Below are 17,111 nucleotides of genomic sequence, written 5' to 3' on the forward strand. Positions count from 1 at the left end.
GGTACATTTCTATGTCAGCACTTGTATTTGGACAATTGTGATTGGAGCATGCGCCTGACATTCGTTTCTTAGACTCTGAACGTGATGTCGGCAGTAATCATTGTTCGTGATTAGTTACATTATTGTGTTAGCCTATAGTGGCATGGTTTTCAAGTATTTGCGCGATACGTGTATCATGTGCGCGTATTGATGTTGTATTTGGAATGCGCGGTACATTGAGACAAGTCCTGTATATCACATTTATTCCATTCGTCAATTGATCAATTGAGGAACTCACTAACGAAAGCTTGAACTTGCTTATAACAGACTACGAAATTACATTGGTATACACACACACAAACAGATATATATATATATACACATATATATGTATATACATGTACGTGGATATACACATGCATGGTGTCGTGTTTCATCGTTTCACGTTATACGGAATACTGGATACAAACATTTTTCAATGGAATGATAGGCGTGTCACTATACCAGGTATGTGAAGTGAGCAAGAATCATGTTATATCGTTAGATAATATTACATAGTAGTAAGTTCACGACGATCTATGTTAGAAAAGTGTTATAATTGTTAAAGTTGTATCAAACATCTGGACAGCTATATGATTATAAGTGCACTGTTTTACAGAAATATTTTTAAACCTTTTTTATAATTCATATATGCAAGTAATTTTAATGATCTTCGAGAGAAGATAAATTATAAATTGGTAATCTTATATCGCGAAATTCTCGTTTATGGCAGACATGTCGACATAATGGCGTCAATGTTCCCTTCAACTATAGATAACTGGATCCTACATTCCCTACCTTGCATGTCGCAATAAAACATTAAACGGTGCCACGTGACCTTCTTCAATCACGCGGTATGTTCTAAAAGCCGGGTCCGAACCTGCGCCCTGAAAAAGTTTTATCCTAGTACATGACAAGTGCATGTAATATCTATGAAAATGAAGTAGTAAATATAACGTGTATGTGTATAGTACTATCGTACAAGTTTACAATTATAGCTTTAATAATACATAGTAACTCTGCATTGTATGTATATGTTTTTTCGATGCTATACTAGATATTAATACGCTGTTCAAAAATAAATTAAAAATTGTAAATTAAAGAGTTTGTAAATATAACTCTATAAATAATTTATTATCTACAACAAGATTCTTATATTTTATTTTACTATTTAATGTATTGTAACTATATAACCTTAGTTATAAGAGTATGTTCTAGAATATACCATATACTATTTATTGATATTACGTTATGGAAATTTTAAAAATGTATTAAAAATTAATAATGGTTGTTAAATAACAATAAATATATTTGTAGTAATAATAATATTATTGTAAATGTAGAATAGTAAGACAGTCAACTTACAAGCAATAAAATTACAATTTAGCATACTATTAAAGTTTATATAATTGTCAAATTTATTTATATTATATACATATATTATACTGAAAAAATATTTTTATTTTTTTCAGACAAATGTGTGCTAGCACTAATAGCATATCATCAACGCACTCGTTGCAGTTAAACAGTTAAAGAAGAAGAGGCAGCCTTCGAAACATACTTATAGGCCTGGGTGTGGTTTTAATAACTTCTAATATAAAATGGCAGAAGAGTGCAACGATGTTAAGTCTGCCGGTCCATCTTCACCAAGAAGTCCACAGAATAATAGTATGGGAGGAAAACCAAGCAGTCCTCATTCTCCTAGACAACCAAGGCGTATGAAGTTAACACAGCAACAATTGGACAGCATGACAAAGGACGAGCTAGCAGCCAAGTGGCATGAACAGGACTTGTATGTGGAGTGTCTAGAGGCCCAGGCGGCAGCCCAGGAAGGTACTGAGATCACTTGAGTGAGACCACCTCACTCACCACATTTCTTAAGCGAATTTATGAATGCCAGAACACAACGGTCTCTTGTATGAGACAAGACTCTTATAGGGACGCTAAGATTAGGGATTAAGCATATTATTAGTACTGTGTTTAGGATAATAATAATGCTAAGTTTTTATAAATCCTAAAGTCGAAAAAATTTTGAATAAATAAGTATCGTAATAAGATAGATGAAATTCTTAAGAACATCTTTTATGACATCGATAAACAAATTACAATTGTAGAAAATTTATGTATTCATATGAAACACTAGATAGATCAATTGGGTAATAGACTTTAGATAAAGGCTAGTGATACAGTAATATTGTAATATTTTGAAAACTACATTTGTGATGTGTAGTGCGGGCAATTAAATTAATGCCAATATGTACAGTGTTCGAAATTTTTTTGGTGAGCAGAAGTGATGTGACAGTCATATACACTGCATGTACAGAAAATCTAATACAATATTATGCATGTATGCATAATTTTATTATCTGGTGTTAAGTTGCGCTGCTATTGATATTAAAAGTCACTTAATGCTAAAAGCAAAGTGTATGTCGAAAAAAGTGATATTGTGTGACAAGAAGAGATGAAAAGGTTTTTACGAATGTGTTCACTATGAATCATTTCTTTCACTGTAATAAACACACATAGCTTACTTTTGGTATGAGCTCTTAAGTGACCGTGCAGTGTGCCACATATAATTCTACAGTGTAGTAAAACACACTGCCAGAAGCAGGACAGTGCGTGTGTGTTTGTGTGTACATTGGATATCGAGTTTCCACTTTGCGAGGATTGAATGAAATACAACATCCTTGCTGGCTCTGAATATACCACTCAGAAGAGTAAAAACAAAGGCCCTATGTCATCCTTTGGCCCACAAAACTCTGTGCCAGGGATGCGTGAACCTAAGTCTTGGTGAAGTACGAAACCTTTAATTGATGCAGTTATGATCTGAAATTCCAGCTGCTTTTTCCAATCCTAACAATTCTTATCCCAATCTACAATCTTTAATATCATCTTATATATAGATATATCTGATAAAACTGAACAATTTTAATTATGTTCCTAGACAAACATCCCTATCTATTCCCATTATGAACGCAATTCATGCATGCATTTGTACCTGCACCATAACTTCCTGATGTCCAAGTACCAATCTGAAAAAAATACAATCCTGATCAAATAAGGCCGGGAGGTCATCTTGTGACAACATCTGTGTCTGCAACAAGTAGTCTATCTATTTTCATGGAAGAAAAGTAACGTCCACTCTTGGTCTCGGTGGAAGCACAGAGAATCTCACAAATGGCACGATGCAACGACTCCAAACTCAAAGTATGCGCTAATTAAAAATGTCAGTTGTCAGGCAATCAATGTCACATACATATGAAAACATATTTTGTTTATGCGCACTTAGGGCAAAACAGTATGTAGTAGATTTTCACCACTATGCTTTCTTTCACCAAAGATATACAGATATGAAATATCAAAAGAGACTGTACAGAATACTCTGTACCATTATATTATATGCATATATATTTTAAGGTTTTTAGCTCTCTATGTGTCTCATAAATTTATATGACTTATCATTATTTAAACGAATTATTACCAGAGATGGAGAAAATAATAAAAATGAATATTATAAAATAATCCCCAACTCTAGTTATGAAAATATAATTTTATTCAAAGTGTATGAATAAAAATTATACATCATAAAGATATAGATAAAATTATGAAAGACATGAAAATACATCTTTTTTCATATTGTATTTTAAATTAAATAAATGTTAATACAGCTTTCTCTTTAAATTTATATTATCAATTAATAACTTCTTTAATGATTTTTATGTTTGAAATGTATTTGAAGTATAGTATTTTTATATCTAATTGAAATAAAGTTGAAAAAATCATAACCTTTTAAAATATAATAAAAAATGTACATTATATGATATATATACATATGTGTATATATATAATATATTGTGTGAATATATATTGTGTGTATATATATTATATTACCCATTATATTACATATTATATATATATGCTCATACTCTGTTAAATTTTTAAATGATTATATAATAAACATAAAACAAATTGACGAAACACATAGATAGCTTTAAACAGTGAAGTCTTAATTAAAAGAGGAAATGATATAATTTTTTTTTGTAGGTGAGCTATCCTCATTGAGGGACTCTGAAAGCAAGTACAGGCAGCAACATGCAGAGGCATCTCATAGAGAGAAGATTTTAGTCAGGAGACTTGCTTCTAAAGAACAAGAATTACAAGAATATATTGTATGTAGATTTTACACTTTTTAATAGAAGAAATATAGAACTAATTAAAAAATTTCATAACACGTAACTCTTCTTCTTCTTTCCTCTCTCTTTTAGAGTCAAATTGCTGAAATGAAAGCTGCTCATGCTCCATCTGCTGTGGCTTTAAGATCTGCTTTGTTAGATCCAGCTGTTAATATTTTAATTCAAAAATTAAGGCAAGAACTTGTTACAACTAAAGCTAAATTAGAGGACACCCAGAACGAACTTAGTGCCTGGAAATTTACACCAGATAGGTAAATAATAATTTACGTCTTTTGATAAAACTAAATAACAAATTTGTATTTCCAATGACACTCTGTATATTTTTTTTTTATCTATAGCAATACAGGTAAAAGACTAATGGCAAAATGCAGATTGTTATATCAAGAAAATGAAGAATTAGGCCGCATGATTGCTAGTGGACGAATTGCTAAGTTGGAGGGAGATCTTGCTCTTCAAAGAAGTTTCAGTGAAGAAATGAAGAAATCACAATCAGGTATTATTTTTGTTATAGATATTTTTTTAATATGTTATAGATCAAAGTAGTTAATATCTTTTGGCAATGTCTATGTTACAGAATTGGATGAATTCTTGCAAGATTTGGATGAGGATGTTGAAGGAATGCAGAGCACAATTTACTTTTTACAACAGGAGCTACGTAAAGCTCGCGAATCAGTTACATTGTTACAGCAAGAAAATGCAGCGTTGAAAGCAAATTCTAGCGAAAATAATTTAACGAATGGTTTGTCACCTCACACACCACCAATAAAGAAGGAAGAATCCGAGGAAAATTCAATTTTGGAAACAAAGACTTCAAAATCAATGGAAGATAGTGATGTGTGCAAAGGTGCTAGGACTCCACCGTTATCATCGCAGCGATCGCCACAGTGTGAGTTTTCTAATACTGAAAGAACAGAACGGGTCGAACGAAAACCGAATCAAGCAGATCATAATGACGAAAGCTCAAGTGATTCGGCTGCTTTGATCATTAAAGTAGAGAATGAGGAATTAAGTGATAGGGAAGAAGAACATGAAGAAAATCGAAATAATAAGAGGATACTGAGGAGCAAAAGTCATAATAGAAATAACAATAAAACTAATGGGGAAGAGGTGCTAACTAGAATAACTAGGGGTAGGGATAGGACCAAAAGGGACAAAAGTGCACCAGGTAGTGACGACGAAAGGACATATAAAAAAAAGAGAAGAGAGAGTATCCTTTCTCTTGATTATAACGAAGCTGATGATGACGCGTTAGTTCTAACTAATGGTGAGACGCTTCAAAGCGATCCAGAATGAACAGTTTTCTAGAACGATTTTATACACATAACACTTGTATATGAACAAAGCTTAGCGTGACTTAATACCCAACATAAGTTGAATCTAATATTTCATATTTAAGAATAATATGGAGACACATTATGATAAATATTATTTCTGATGGTTTTGTAATTTTTCATAACGTGTATCCGTAAATATATCTTTTATTTCAATTTTTTTGAAGTCACGTTAATGCCAAGATAACAGCACTTGAATTACGTATGATTATATCTTCACAAAAATAACGTGGCGTTGGAATAAAGGGGTAGATAGTTAAAACGTATTTTTTCTTTCGCAATAAAATTACATTAAATTTTCTAATAAGTATTCGTTATTACGAACAAATGCTTCAACGTTTTTAAATGGCTTTTTGTAAATTCGTTACAACATTGATAGTAGCTTCTCTTGTTAGATTTTTCAGAGCAATCATAAAGAATATAAATAACAATAGAATAATAATCAGGGCTATGCCTTTTTTATTATGTAAATACACAAATGTTAATATCTGGTACACAACGACGCACATACATAGATTTATACACGATTGTGTGCGCAATAATTTGTATGTATGTATTGTTTTTTTCATTGTGAGACATGCGTGTCAACATTCGTTATTCATGCATAAAATATGCTTTTAATTATGTATAATAAAATTGAGGTTTATTTGTTAGATTTATTGAATACCTGTAAATTATATGAAACATTAAACGATATTAATTTCAGTAAAACGTGCAACTGATCTTGTAGATCACAGAACATCACAGTTGCATATTTTTTATTTTTTTTGAGGACAAATATACAAAATATTTACATTGCTATTTTATACTATCTTGTATAAAAGCACATATTTTTTATCGTGTTTCTTACATAAATATTTTGTTTTCTAATTCATTTGTAATTTTGGTATGCAATGTTTAGTTTGGATTTTGAATAGGTATATCTATTGTATTTGGAGTATAATTTTTGGAAACTTATCTATAATTAAAATATAATTTGTGGATAATTCAATTCAAATATATCTATAACAAAAACGATTATTATTGTATAATATGTAATTTATCAATTAAAGATTACCTTTCAACACAAAAATAATTATTTATGATAATTGTAAGGTAAAACGTCATTTCTTTTATTCATCAACTTTTACAGTTATGAAAATTGGAAATTAAAAACATCTAATTAAAATAAAATTGAAACCGCAAAGCCTGTAGCCTTGTAACACAAAAGCTGTATTTGTTCCTAATTTTATACGAAATATTTTTAAATAATTAATATAAACTTCGAGAAGATGTTTATCAAGATGAAAAAAATATTTTTTAAAGGTTAGTCATTTTTGAATTATAATATTATATCATCTAAATATGTCTAATTAGGGGAAAATTAGTAATGGAGCTACTGTCAGTGGAAAAAACTGTGACGTAATATCTGATATTTGTATAGCTGGTTGTGGTAGTAGAGTTCGAGCCATTTCCCGGCATACTCCGGCATTAAGATTTTTGCAACTATTGCGACAAGTCTGTGATCAACGGTTACTTCTGCACTTCACATTTTCTGATATTAGTTTATAAAAACAAGTTGATTCGTCACAGTTTTAATAATGTTTGCAGCAAGACGTGTTCTGTTTTCCAACACAATGTAAGTCTATCTTACTTTTTATTTATAATTGACATTCGCATAGTTGATATTATATAATTTCTAACCTGTCATTCTTCCTACTTTTTGTCATTAGTATTAGACCTTTTATTCATAAGAATTGCGTTTATTGATATTGTATATATATGCATAATTGTATAAAAGATTAACATTTGTACTTTAAAATATAATTAAGAAAATAGTAACAAAATTTGGAATGAACTATATTTAATATAAATTGATTTCTTTTCACTTAATTAAATATATAATTCATATGGTCATTTATACAATTTAAGTTCCAAATTGAAATTTATTTTACAATAATTGATAGTTAAGTGACAAATTATTATTGATATTCAGCCATATGTATTGGATGCATCCATCAAATTTGAAAATATTGAACCAAATTACAAAAGGCAAAGGTATATTTTAAAAAGATATATTTAGACATATTGTCAAAGTGTTGAAATTAACTATATATACAAAAAATCAATATCAATTTGGTTTGACCTCTGGCATGTAGATACATGTTAGATAAATACTTTGTCAATGTGATATATGAATATCATTATATTTGTAGTCCATATACATCATACATGTATGAAGTAAATTTTATTTAAATTTGAAATGCAAAAAATGACATATGACAAAAACAACATATGACAAGATAATATTCATATTATCAATGAAAACAAAGTTCATATTTTGTAGATATGATATTTTTAAACATAAAAGTTAAATATATAATTTATACTCTATTTTTTTAACTAATACATATTATTCTTAACTCTACAATATATATTGTGCAAATTTCTAGATAAAATAAAAATTCTATTATGTATCTTTCACTTTTAGCAAAGACACATTTGTGAGAACAAAACATTCACTACCTGAATTACCCTATGATTACAAGGCTTTGGAACCTATTATCTGCGCTGAAATTATGCAACTGCATCATTCAAAGCATCATGCGACATATGTTAACAATTTAAACGTTGCCGAAGAGAAAATGAAAGAAGCTGTCGCCAAAGGTGATGTTAATACGCAAATTGCATTGGGTCCAGCTATTAAATTCAATGGAGGAGGTCACTTAAATCACTCAATTTTCTGGTGTAACCTTTCACCAAATGGCGGTAAACCAGATGGTAAATATTGTTTTACTACATAAGATAGATATTCTGTAATAAAATCAAATACAAATTAATTAAGTATCTTTTTTGTCAGCTGCACTCCTCAAACAGATTGAGAAGGACTTCGGTAGTATGGAAGAAATGAAAAAGCGGTTATCTGAGAGTACTGTTGCTATCCAAGGTTCTGGTTGGGGCTGGCTTGGATATTGTCCAAAAGCAAAATCTTTAAGGATAGCTACTTGCGCTAACCAAGATCCTCTCCAAGCTACAACTGGTTTGATACCACTTTTTGGTATCGATGTTTGGGAACATGCATACTATTTACAATATAAGAATGTTCGACCTGATTATGTTAAAGCTATCTTTGACATAGTGAACTGGAATGACGTGAATAGCCGCTACAATAATGCTCAGAAATGTTAAAGAGTGAAGGAAAATATGATAGTGTCATAAATGATTTTTACATAGTATGAACCTTTTTCGAGAATCAATTTCGTATTCTCTCTCTTCTTGTTTGTCTTCAGAAGACATTTATGATTTTATATAAATCTGTTTCGTATATATTGTACACATATAGTAATAAATGGTAATGAAATTTGCCAGAGAAGTTATTGTTGGTTTAAAACTAGATAAAAGAAATATCTTACTAATTATATTATTTCATAAAGATTATTTTTCTTTCTTAAAAATATAAAATATATTTTCAAATGTTAAACCGATATTCTTAAATTAATAAAAGAATCATCTTTTACACATCAAGAACGATTTGAAAAACTTTCGCGCTCAAATCGAATCGCGCTATTCAAGTTATCATATATCGATAACCATCGCGGTCATTTCCGTTTTCATCTGGTATAATATCAATGAGCAGTGTGAATTGGAAATTTCGTATGAAACGTCGCGCTATTTCGCTAAGAGAAAACAGACATCAGCGCCACACGGTTAATAAGCTGCACAAGCGAGTGCCGAGAAAGAAGAAAAAGACGCCTAACTCGCGCCTTTGATAATCGATCGGTTAGAGTTGAATTGCTTTGCGTCGCGTCGCGTCGCGTCCACGCCGTGTCTCGAGGAACATCGCGGAACTAGAACCAGTATGGCCGGAGGTCCTCAGCTGTTTTCACGTCACTGCCTACGTATCTGGTGAGTCGAAAACATTCTTGTCATTTTAATCACTTGTACTAATAGCACATTCGTTATGAATGCATGAACGCGTTGCCATCATTGTAGGTATCGTAAACTCGTTTGTGTACAATACATCGTCTATTATAAATCCTCGAATGCCGTTTGCGCCGTAAATTAATTTCCTGTTTGCTTTGTCAATCTGGAGTACACAGTAGATACGTACAACTTTAGTCAGACAGATCAGTTTTAAACCATCGCGACATTGTATTCCTTTATTCTGTTTCATAGTTAGTTCATTAGCATGGTTAGTTTGACTTTATACGATGACAATTCGTAAATGCACTACATATATAAAATATAAAAAAATCGTTCGAAGAATTTTGATCGATTATTATTAGGGATAAAAATTCTACGTTCCTTGGGTCATTTCCGACATAATCGGGTTTTCCTATTGTTAAAAAATTGTAATTTGAGGAAAATATGAAAGAATCATTGTTAATATGCGTGATTTTTTAAAACTTCAAAAATCCTTTTGTTTGTCAAAACGAGCGCAAAATTAGGACATAAAAATTCGAAGACTAGGGCTTAAATGTAAGTAATTTGAACATTTCAAGTGTAATTTTTTTCGAAATATTTCCTTGCAAATGAGTATCTGAAGAAACGATTTTGATGGATACTTGACATTTTTTACACGTTCTATGATATATTTCTCTGTTATGTCAAAGAGGGTTTGAAAAAAGAAAGTTCTCATCTGTATTTGCTCTTAACGTGTGCTCGTACGTGTATTTGCATAAAGATTGAACGATATGCGATATATAAAGATAAGTGCATGTATGTATCGTATTTATGTAGTTAATTCTAAGATCAATGAATCGAGAAGTACGTTCGCAGCATGTTTCGAATGATTCATTATATTAGTGCATATCAGAAGTGTTAATTATGATCGAAGGGGGCGCTTTCGTCTTAGTGAACGCGCGTGAAATCGACTCGTTTCTGCCACAAGGTTTTTGTTGGTAAAATACGAAGCCACCCGATGGTACACATTTACACAAATACGTTCGAGTCGCGGATCGTTACTGAAGAAAATTATACCGCGCTTCTAGGATTAGGATTTTTTCAAAATTAAGGTATGCAGGTGCAACGCTGTGGAAGGTTGATGCTGAAAAGACCGGGGCACAAACTAAATCTTTGTGCTGATCTAAGTTCATTAGGGATATGTTAATAGAAATTGACTATCAAATTTGTTGTGAATAAGAACGCTGTTTTGATTCAGTGATCGGGCCAATACGAACTTAATAAATTTAAACAAAGTTTTAAATAGAAATCTTTATATTTTTTGAAATTATTTTAATCTTTTTAGCAGTTAAAAATATTATATACTACAAGATAATGGAAGGACTTATATTTAATGTAGGAAAAGAGAAAAAATAAAGAAATTTTTCTGATCTGTATTTGAAAAGTGTAATGTTTTTGCCCTTCATTTTAAATAAGTAATAGTTTAATAAGTTGAATATGATCGATGGAAATTATTTGTGTATCGATAGATGATTAAAAATGGTACTATGAATAAAAGTGTCAAGTATCTACTTTGATTCAATATCTTTGAAAGTTATTCTTCTTTTCTCGGAACTTTGCACGTTTCAGTAAATTTTGACATGTATAATTTTAACAGAATACTAATTATGAAGTTTCGTTGAACATGACATCTATGTGTTATAATTTACTCTTCTATTAATCTTAATATACATTAATATAAAAATGTTAAATGATATTTATTATAAAGTTAATAGCGTTTAGAATATCGTAAATCAAAAAATTATGATATTAAAAACGAAACAACATATATTTATCAAAATTGGTATTACGAATTTGGTAGAATATATTTCATAATTATTATGTTACTTATTATATAACATTATTAAGCCATCTATTTTTCATGATATAAAATAAAATGCAAAATGTAATTAATTATAAACGATGAACATCCAAATTATAATTATACGTGACATAATATTAGGAAATTTAGAGGAAAATTTATCATTTTTGTGACAGTGGTCAAATGTCCCAGTCACGTTCCTGGAACGAAATCTCATGAAATATGAACATGCGTCAATGATACTACCTATATATAACTTACTCACGATGCAACGTTACGGAAAAACAATTTTATCGAAATATTGTAATATTTGATTCAATACAGCCTGTTAACGTAAGATAGCATTTGTTGTCGATAAAGATATATGTATTCATCAAGATATTTATTTCATATCTTTTCAATATTATCATTTTGGCAAATAACTCATGTCAGTAGCCACCAGTTATTTTAAAAAAAGACAAAATGATAGACAGAACATTTTAGGTAAGAAGGGCAAATTAATAATTTGCCTATTTTACCCATAGAAGTATCACCCCTTTTTAGAGGTGGATTCCTAATTAGGATGTGCAGTTATAATCTAAAATCATGAATAATTATACACAACTCTAAGTATACGATAACCGGGTTTCTAAAATTTTCCAATAACATTAATAATTCATCTACAGCATTTATGAAACTATTACAGTTTCAGAAGTGGCTTCTATAGTTAGGAATTGCAATTATATAATCTAAGATCATAAATGAATATTTCTAAATTTTTCTAATAATATTAACACTTCAGCTGTTATAACAGCGAAACTATTATGCTTTGGGAAGTAACTTTCGTGGTTTTAAGGTCTAGTTATAATCTAAAATTATGAATGAGTAAACGCAATAATAGATATGCAGTAACCGAGAGTCTCTAACTTTTAACAATATTGATAATTTGGCTACTATATTGACGAAACGGTTACTGCCTTTAGGGGTAGCTTTCGTGATTAGGGGGTTGTAACAAAAGTTGAATTAGATTTTTGAGTGAGCAATAACAGGCGGTTAGATACGTATTCGTATGTGGATGAAATAAAGATACGTGGGTGCTATTGCCGACATCGTTGGATATCTTTACTTATTGATTGCTCCGTAGAAATTGGCCGGCGCCGCCCGCGTCGCATCGGTCGATCGTCGGGTTGCAGGCTGACGTCATCCGTGCCTCTACGCCTATTGATTTTCTCCTCTAGGCGCGATGTGATTGGTCCATAAACGGAGAAAGCGGGCATGCACGACCCTGGACCACGATGTCGATCGGCGCCCGCGCACTCTACATCGCTAACTAAGGGTCGCCATATTGCTTCCAACCACCTACTACCGTGTATCACTGGTTTCGATACTACTTCTCTTTCGAGGGCAAATTCCTCTCCAGCAACCATGTGCGCATACCTTCGTCGACTTAGATCGATCATCCGAAAATATTTTTAATCATAGATTCGTTGTCATATCCTTCAAAGTTTATTCAGAAAATTCGAATGATCTAACTATTTCTTACTTTTCGTGGAAAAATTATTTCACATAAATGTATGTAAGACACGCTGAATTTGGAATAAGGTGCACCGGGATAGGTCTCTTGACAATTTCTTGCAGCCGTTTTTCGTTTACGAATGGGATTCGGTTTATTGCCTGCTTCTTTTGATAAATGAAGCATTTCCCTGAAATGCTTTTCATCAAATAGTGGCTTCACTTCTTCGATTTGTCTGCCTATTTTGGCATAAAAAATAAGAGGAATATATAGGATTTCTACTTTAAATTTGATTTGTTGATTTGGACAAAAATAGGCTTCTGTGATATATTTGAAAAACGTTCCCATGTCGTACTTTTATTTTATAAATCTAACAAGAAGAATAACGTATAACAGTCCAATGAAATAGTTTAACCAGCAGCTATAAAAATAGTTTAAAGCATAATACAAAAAGCTTATTAAATGATAATTAAATAATAATACGTATATATTTATTACAAAATGAAGATTTTAGATTGAAATCAGTTTTTGGTTTACTCTGTTTTTGATGGAAAAATGATGTTAAATGGAATTTTGCATCGTTGGGAATATGGTTTACTCTAATCACTTGAAAGTAACTCACACCTGATACGGCATCGCAGTAATTCTTTGAAACCAAACAATTCGTGTCGCTACTGATAATCAGGACTGATGCTTTTACGATCAATTTATCTTAATTACAAGAGCTGTCCCTCACAATAGGCGTGGGATTATACACGGAGAAAATTAGGGCAATTGCATTGAAAAAAATGCGTCACCGTGGACTTATTATTTTTCATTTTATTTCGGTATTAATTCATATTCATAATTATCCTATATTTTTGAGTAACGCGGTGTCGTAACGAGTAATTAGTATGAATAGTTGCACGGTTCTTCCTGGCAATAAATTATGGAAAATTATCTGGAGAACCTATCATTACGTTAAATAAATTGCGAGGGAACTTTGCTGCGCAGAAGTGCAATTTAGAAGGAAATTGGTGTGCAGGCCCAGTGGAATAATTTAAAGTGATGTCAGAAAATTTGATTTGTTTAACCGTTTTAGCAATGAATTTTTTTGTACGTGCCTTGCAAGACAAAATTATTTATCTATTAATTATTAATACATAATTTTCCAGATTTGTTCTGTAAAGAAGACATGATACAATATAGATAATAGAAAATAGGTACATTTATTATTTAGTTAATTAAATACTGATTAAAGTACAATGTTGCGTATATGTAATATCTAGAGATGACCTTTTTGATTCTACTATTTTTTTTAGCAAGATCTTTAAAATTCTTGCTTACGTATAATATTTCTTGTGACCCTGCTGCGTTCTTTGAGCCATTTTCGTTTATATGTTTCTATCCTTAGTAAATTTCTTATATTTGAAGAGTAGATAAAATAATCGTTGTATGATCTTTCAATTTTTTGCTAGAGATTTTGTTACAACACTAAACTTCCTTCCTTATTTTTTGTTGAAACGAGGACGTGATTCAGGCACAAAAATTCGAAGATCATGACAGGGCTAGAAAAACTACGTAAAATATAACGACTAAGGATCAGTTCAACGTCGAACGGAACGGAAATCTGACGAGCAGTTTATAAAAGCGTGGGTTTGGGCTGTTAACTACGCACGTATCCTGACGTCATTGATGTGTATGACTCATTTGGCGAAGAATTCTGTTTCATGAAAACGTTCTCACTTCCTATGGTATATCTCGTATTCAACGCGAGATTAATGCTTCTAACTTTAGAAATAAAAAAATAATAATTTAAATATGCAAACTTTGATAGAAAAAAATCTTTTATCAACTTTTGCATGAACTGGTAGAGATATTTATGAAAAAAAGATAACGTACATATGTACCTGGTAGCATAATCTATCGATACATGTGAGATATCAACTATTGCATTTCATTGGAAATAGATTTAATCTTATTGGGAAATATTGACAGATTTTCTGTAGTCTGTTAACATCTCTGTTTACACAAACTGTTGTATATATAGACACCACAGATATCCTAACGAGGGATGGGTGTGCGACCTTTGTTTCTCCGAGCAACCCCTATACCTGTCGCATCTTTAGTGTTATAGTATACATAGTATATAGTATTATGTAAAACACGACATGCATTGATTTGTGAATAATAGGAAAGAAAGAATCAGACTAGTCATTTCGAATCTTTCAATACATCTTGAGACTTATTGCGCAAAATACACTGCATCTCGTATATTTCCTATTGAAATGTTATAATCTGTTATCTACTGTAACTTAATTAAAACTTAGTTTATAAAAAGCACAATACGATCTTCTTCGAACAAGAAGCTTAACACGATGAGAATTAAATGTTTCACCGCCATCAAAACGATATCGTTAATTTATTTTTTCACCGATTGAATTTACATTCCGCTTCATATTTTACACTTACGGTTCTATTATCTGTATATCTCTTACACTCAGCCTACGCAATAAACCTGAAGACGTAAAAAGTTTCTCCGAGGACGTTCTTGAAAATATGGCCAATGGCGTTTTCTTGATGTCATTTAATGACCATTGCTGTAAAACGTCATGTTTTACAAGTTTCTGCTACGGATTGTTAAATATATCATCGAATCATATACTGTATGTGACTTGAAACGTGTTTTCGTTATTCTTGATTTCCGTCTTATTTCGATTCATTGAATCTCCCTGATTTTACTTCTGTTAAACATTTAGGTTCCCGATGTATTAATTCTTTACAACATTAGTTGTAAAAGAACCAATTTTACGTAACGTCTGATCGAGTCCCTGTAATCGTTTTATGAGACTCATTAGATGTGGTTTCTCTAACTTGTACTTGTCTCTAAACCGTACACGGTTTAATTATTGACCAATACTACTTGATTCAAGTTGATTTCTAGGATAATAGCTTCTTTTATCGAATTATGCGACTTAACTCATAACAAAACCACCTTCGTTTATGCTTGTTCTTTTTCAGAAAGCAATAAAGTCTAGCATATATAATACGTATTTAATACGCTTTAGTTATTTCAAAGAAAACATTTATCATATTACATAATTGTTCTGATTGTAATTCTATAATTTTGTAGTAAGAGTAAATTTGTAATACCCAGGATGGATATTGGATGCATCAACAAAGCTTCATTTCCAATTTAAAAATCGTATTAAGGCACGGAGATTGCAATTTTACGTCAGCAGGGTCTTCGGTTGTATCCGGACTACCCCAAGCACGTCTATGGGGAAAGCTCAGTCCTGAACCCTTTCGCGTGATCAGGTGATCGTTGAAAAATATTGGCTCGCCGACGATCCGAACAGAATAAGCGTAGAAGAGAGCAAATTTATCGAATCGATAAGAACTTATATAAACACCGATGAGATGAGAGCGTTTTCCAAAATGGACGACGAATTTGTAACAATGAATGCCAGCTCGAATAAAGCTATGATCGATAGTTTCAATTAGAACTGTTGCGCAGACGTCTTTTGTTAAAACATACCGTTGTTGGTGTGTGAGTATTTATGTGTAAGTATTTCGATAAAGAGAAATAGAATTTATATATAGAAAGGAAGAAAGGGGACGAGAAATAGTTATAAAGTGTAGCTGTATAATTTGTCTTTTTAATTTTGTAGTTTTACAATAGTGTATAGATTTCTTAACACTTTGTTATTGCTGTACAGTCGAGTAAATAGTTTTTAGTTGAAATAAAGGAAATACGAATTTTTTTTTATTATTTTATTAATATGAAATAATTTAGAGCGCAATTGCAACGAATAATCCCATGTATGTACGCGGACCGTACCCTATATTTGTTTCTATGAGGCACTCGAAAGTATTTGCTAAGAACTCCAAAACCATGTACGAAGCATTTGCTCATAAAAATAGACTACGATTTTACTCCAGAGAAATGCAATTACATTCTACAGCCGCATCGTTGGAGGCACGAAAAAAAGTGAGATCACAAAAAATCAGATATCATCGTTACGATCACCAAAACCATTTCATCTTAATCGTGTATGACTCACCCTACGTATAAATTAAAAAGGGAAAAGGTGAACCAAAGTGGTAATTGCACATGAAGTTCTTAGAAGTACCACTACCTAAAAGACTCAGGTACTCAAGAGATCTGGAAGTTTTTCGCTGTAAAAGTCATCTTATTAAATAGGACGGCTTAAAATTCGAGCCATTGCCCGGAGAAGAGAAGAAAGACTAAAAAAAGTTAACCAAAAGAAATAAATTAGAATCGAGGCGACCTGAAGGGCTTAAAGGACACATGGGTAGGGATAACTATCAGGTGACCGGCAGATGGCGCCGAC

At 31.6% G+C, this 17,111-nt stretch overlaps 3 protein-coding genes across 6 annotated transcripts in view; all 3 read left to right on the plus strand.

Moving 5' to 3' along the window:
* The first annotated feature begins 47 nt into the window (after positions 1 to 47).
* Positions 48 to 6,573, plus strand: Fl(2)d (Pre-mRNA-splicing regulator female-lethal(2)D). Of its 4 annotated transcripts, none has more exons than XM_072016293.1 (6): positions 48 to 486; positions 1,491 to 1,851; positions 4,063 to 4,187; positions 4,284 to 4,462; positions 4,550 to 4,704; positions 4,786 to 6,573. In XM_072016293.1, the coding sequence occupies exons 2-6, from the start codon at positions 1,620 to 1,622 to the stop codon at positions 5,502 to 5,504; spliced, it is 1,410 nt and encodes a 469-aa protein (XP_071872394.1). In that variant the 5' UTR covers positions 48 to 486; positions 1,491 to 1,619; the 3' UTR covers positions 5,505 to 6,573. The 4 variants fall into 4 exon arrangements, with proteins under 4 accessions (XP_071872394.1, XP_071872396.1, XP_071872395.1 ...); XM_072016295.1 differs by lacking the exon at positions 48 to 486 and adding an exon at positions 740 to 872; XM_072016294.1 differs by lacking the exon at positions 48 to 486 and adding an exon at positions 890 to 1,044.
* A 406-nt stretch (positions 6,574 to 6,979) lies between these two features.
* On the plus strand, positions 6,980 to 8,894 carry Sod2 (superoxide dismutase 2). The gene is made up of 3 exons (XM_072016306.1): positions 6,980 to 7,160; positions 8,013 to 8,302; positions 8,382 to 8,894. Exons 1-3 carry the CDS (start codon positions 7,123 to 7,125, stop codon positions 8,708 to 8,710), a joined length of 657 nt encoding a protein of 218 aa, XP_071872407.1. The 5' UTR covers positions 6,980 to 7,122; the 3' UTR covers positions 8,711 to 8,894.
* A 139-nt stretch (positions 8,895 to 9,033) lies between these two features.
* The window catches only part of Unc-104 (kinesin family member unc-104), a 35,808-nt gene continuing 27,730 nt past the window's right edge, over positions 9,034 to 17,111 (plus strand). Inside the window, exon 1 of the mRNA XM_072016270.1 lies at positions 9,034 to 9,427. The gene's annotated coding sequence lies outside the window, so the exon portion shown is untranslated. The remainder of the gene's footprint in view (positions 9,428 to 17,111) is intronic.

The sequence above is a fragment of the Bombus fervidus genome, chromosome 14 (assembly GCF_041682495.2).
Source record: "Bombus fervidus isolate BK054 chromosome 14, iyBomFerv1, whole genome shotgun sequence".
Classification (NCBI taxonomy): domain Eukaryota; kingdom Metazoa; phylum Arthropoda; class Insecta; order Hymenoptera; family Apidae; genus Bombus; species Bombus fervidus.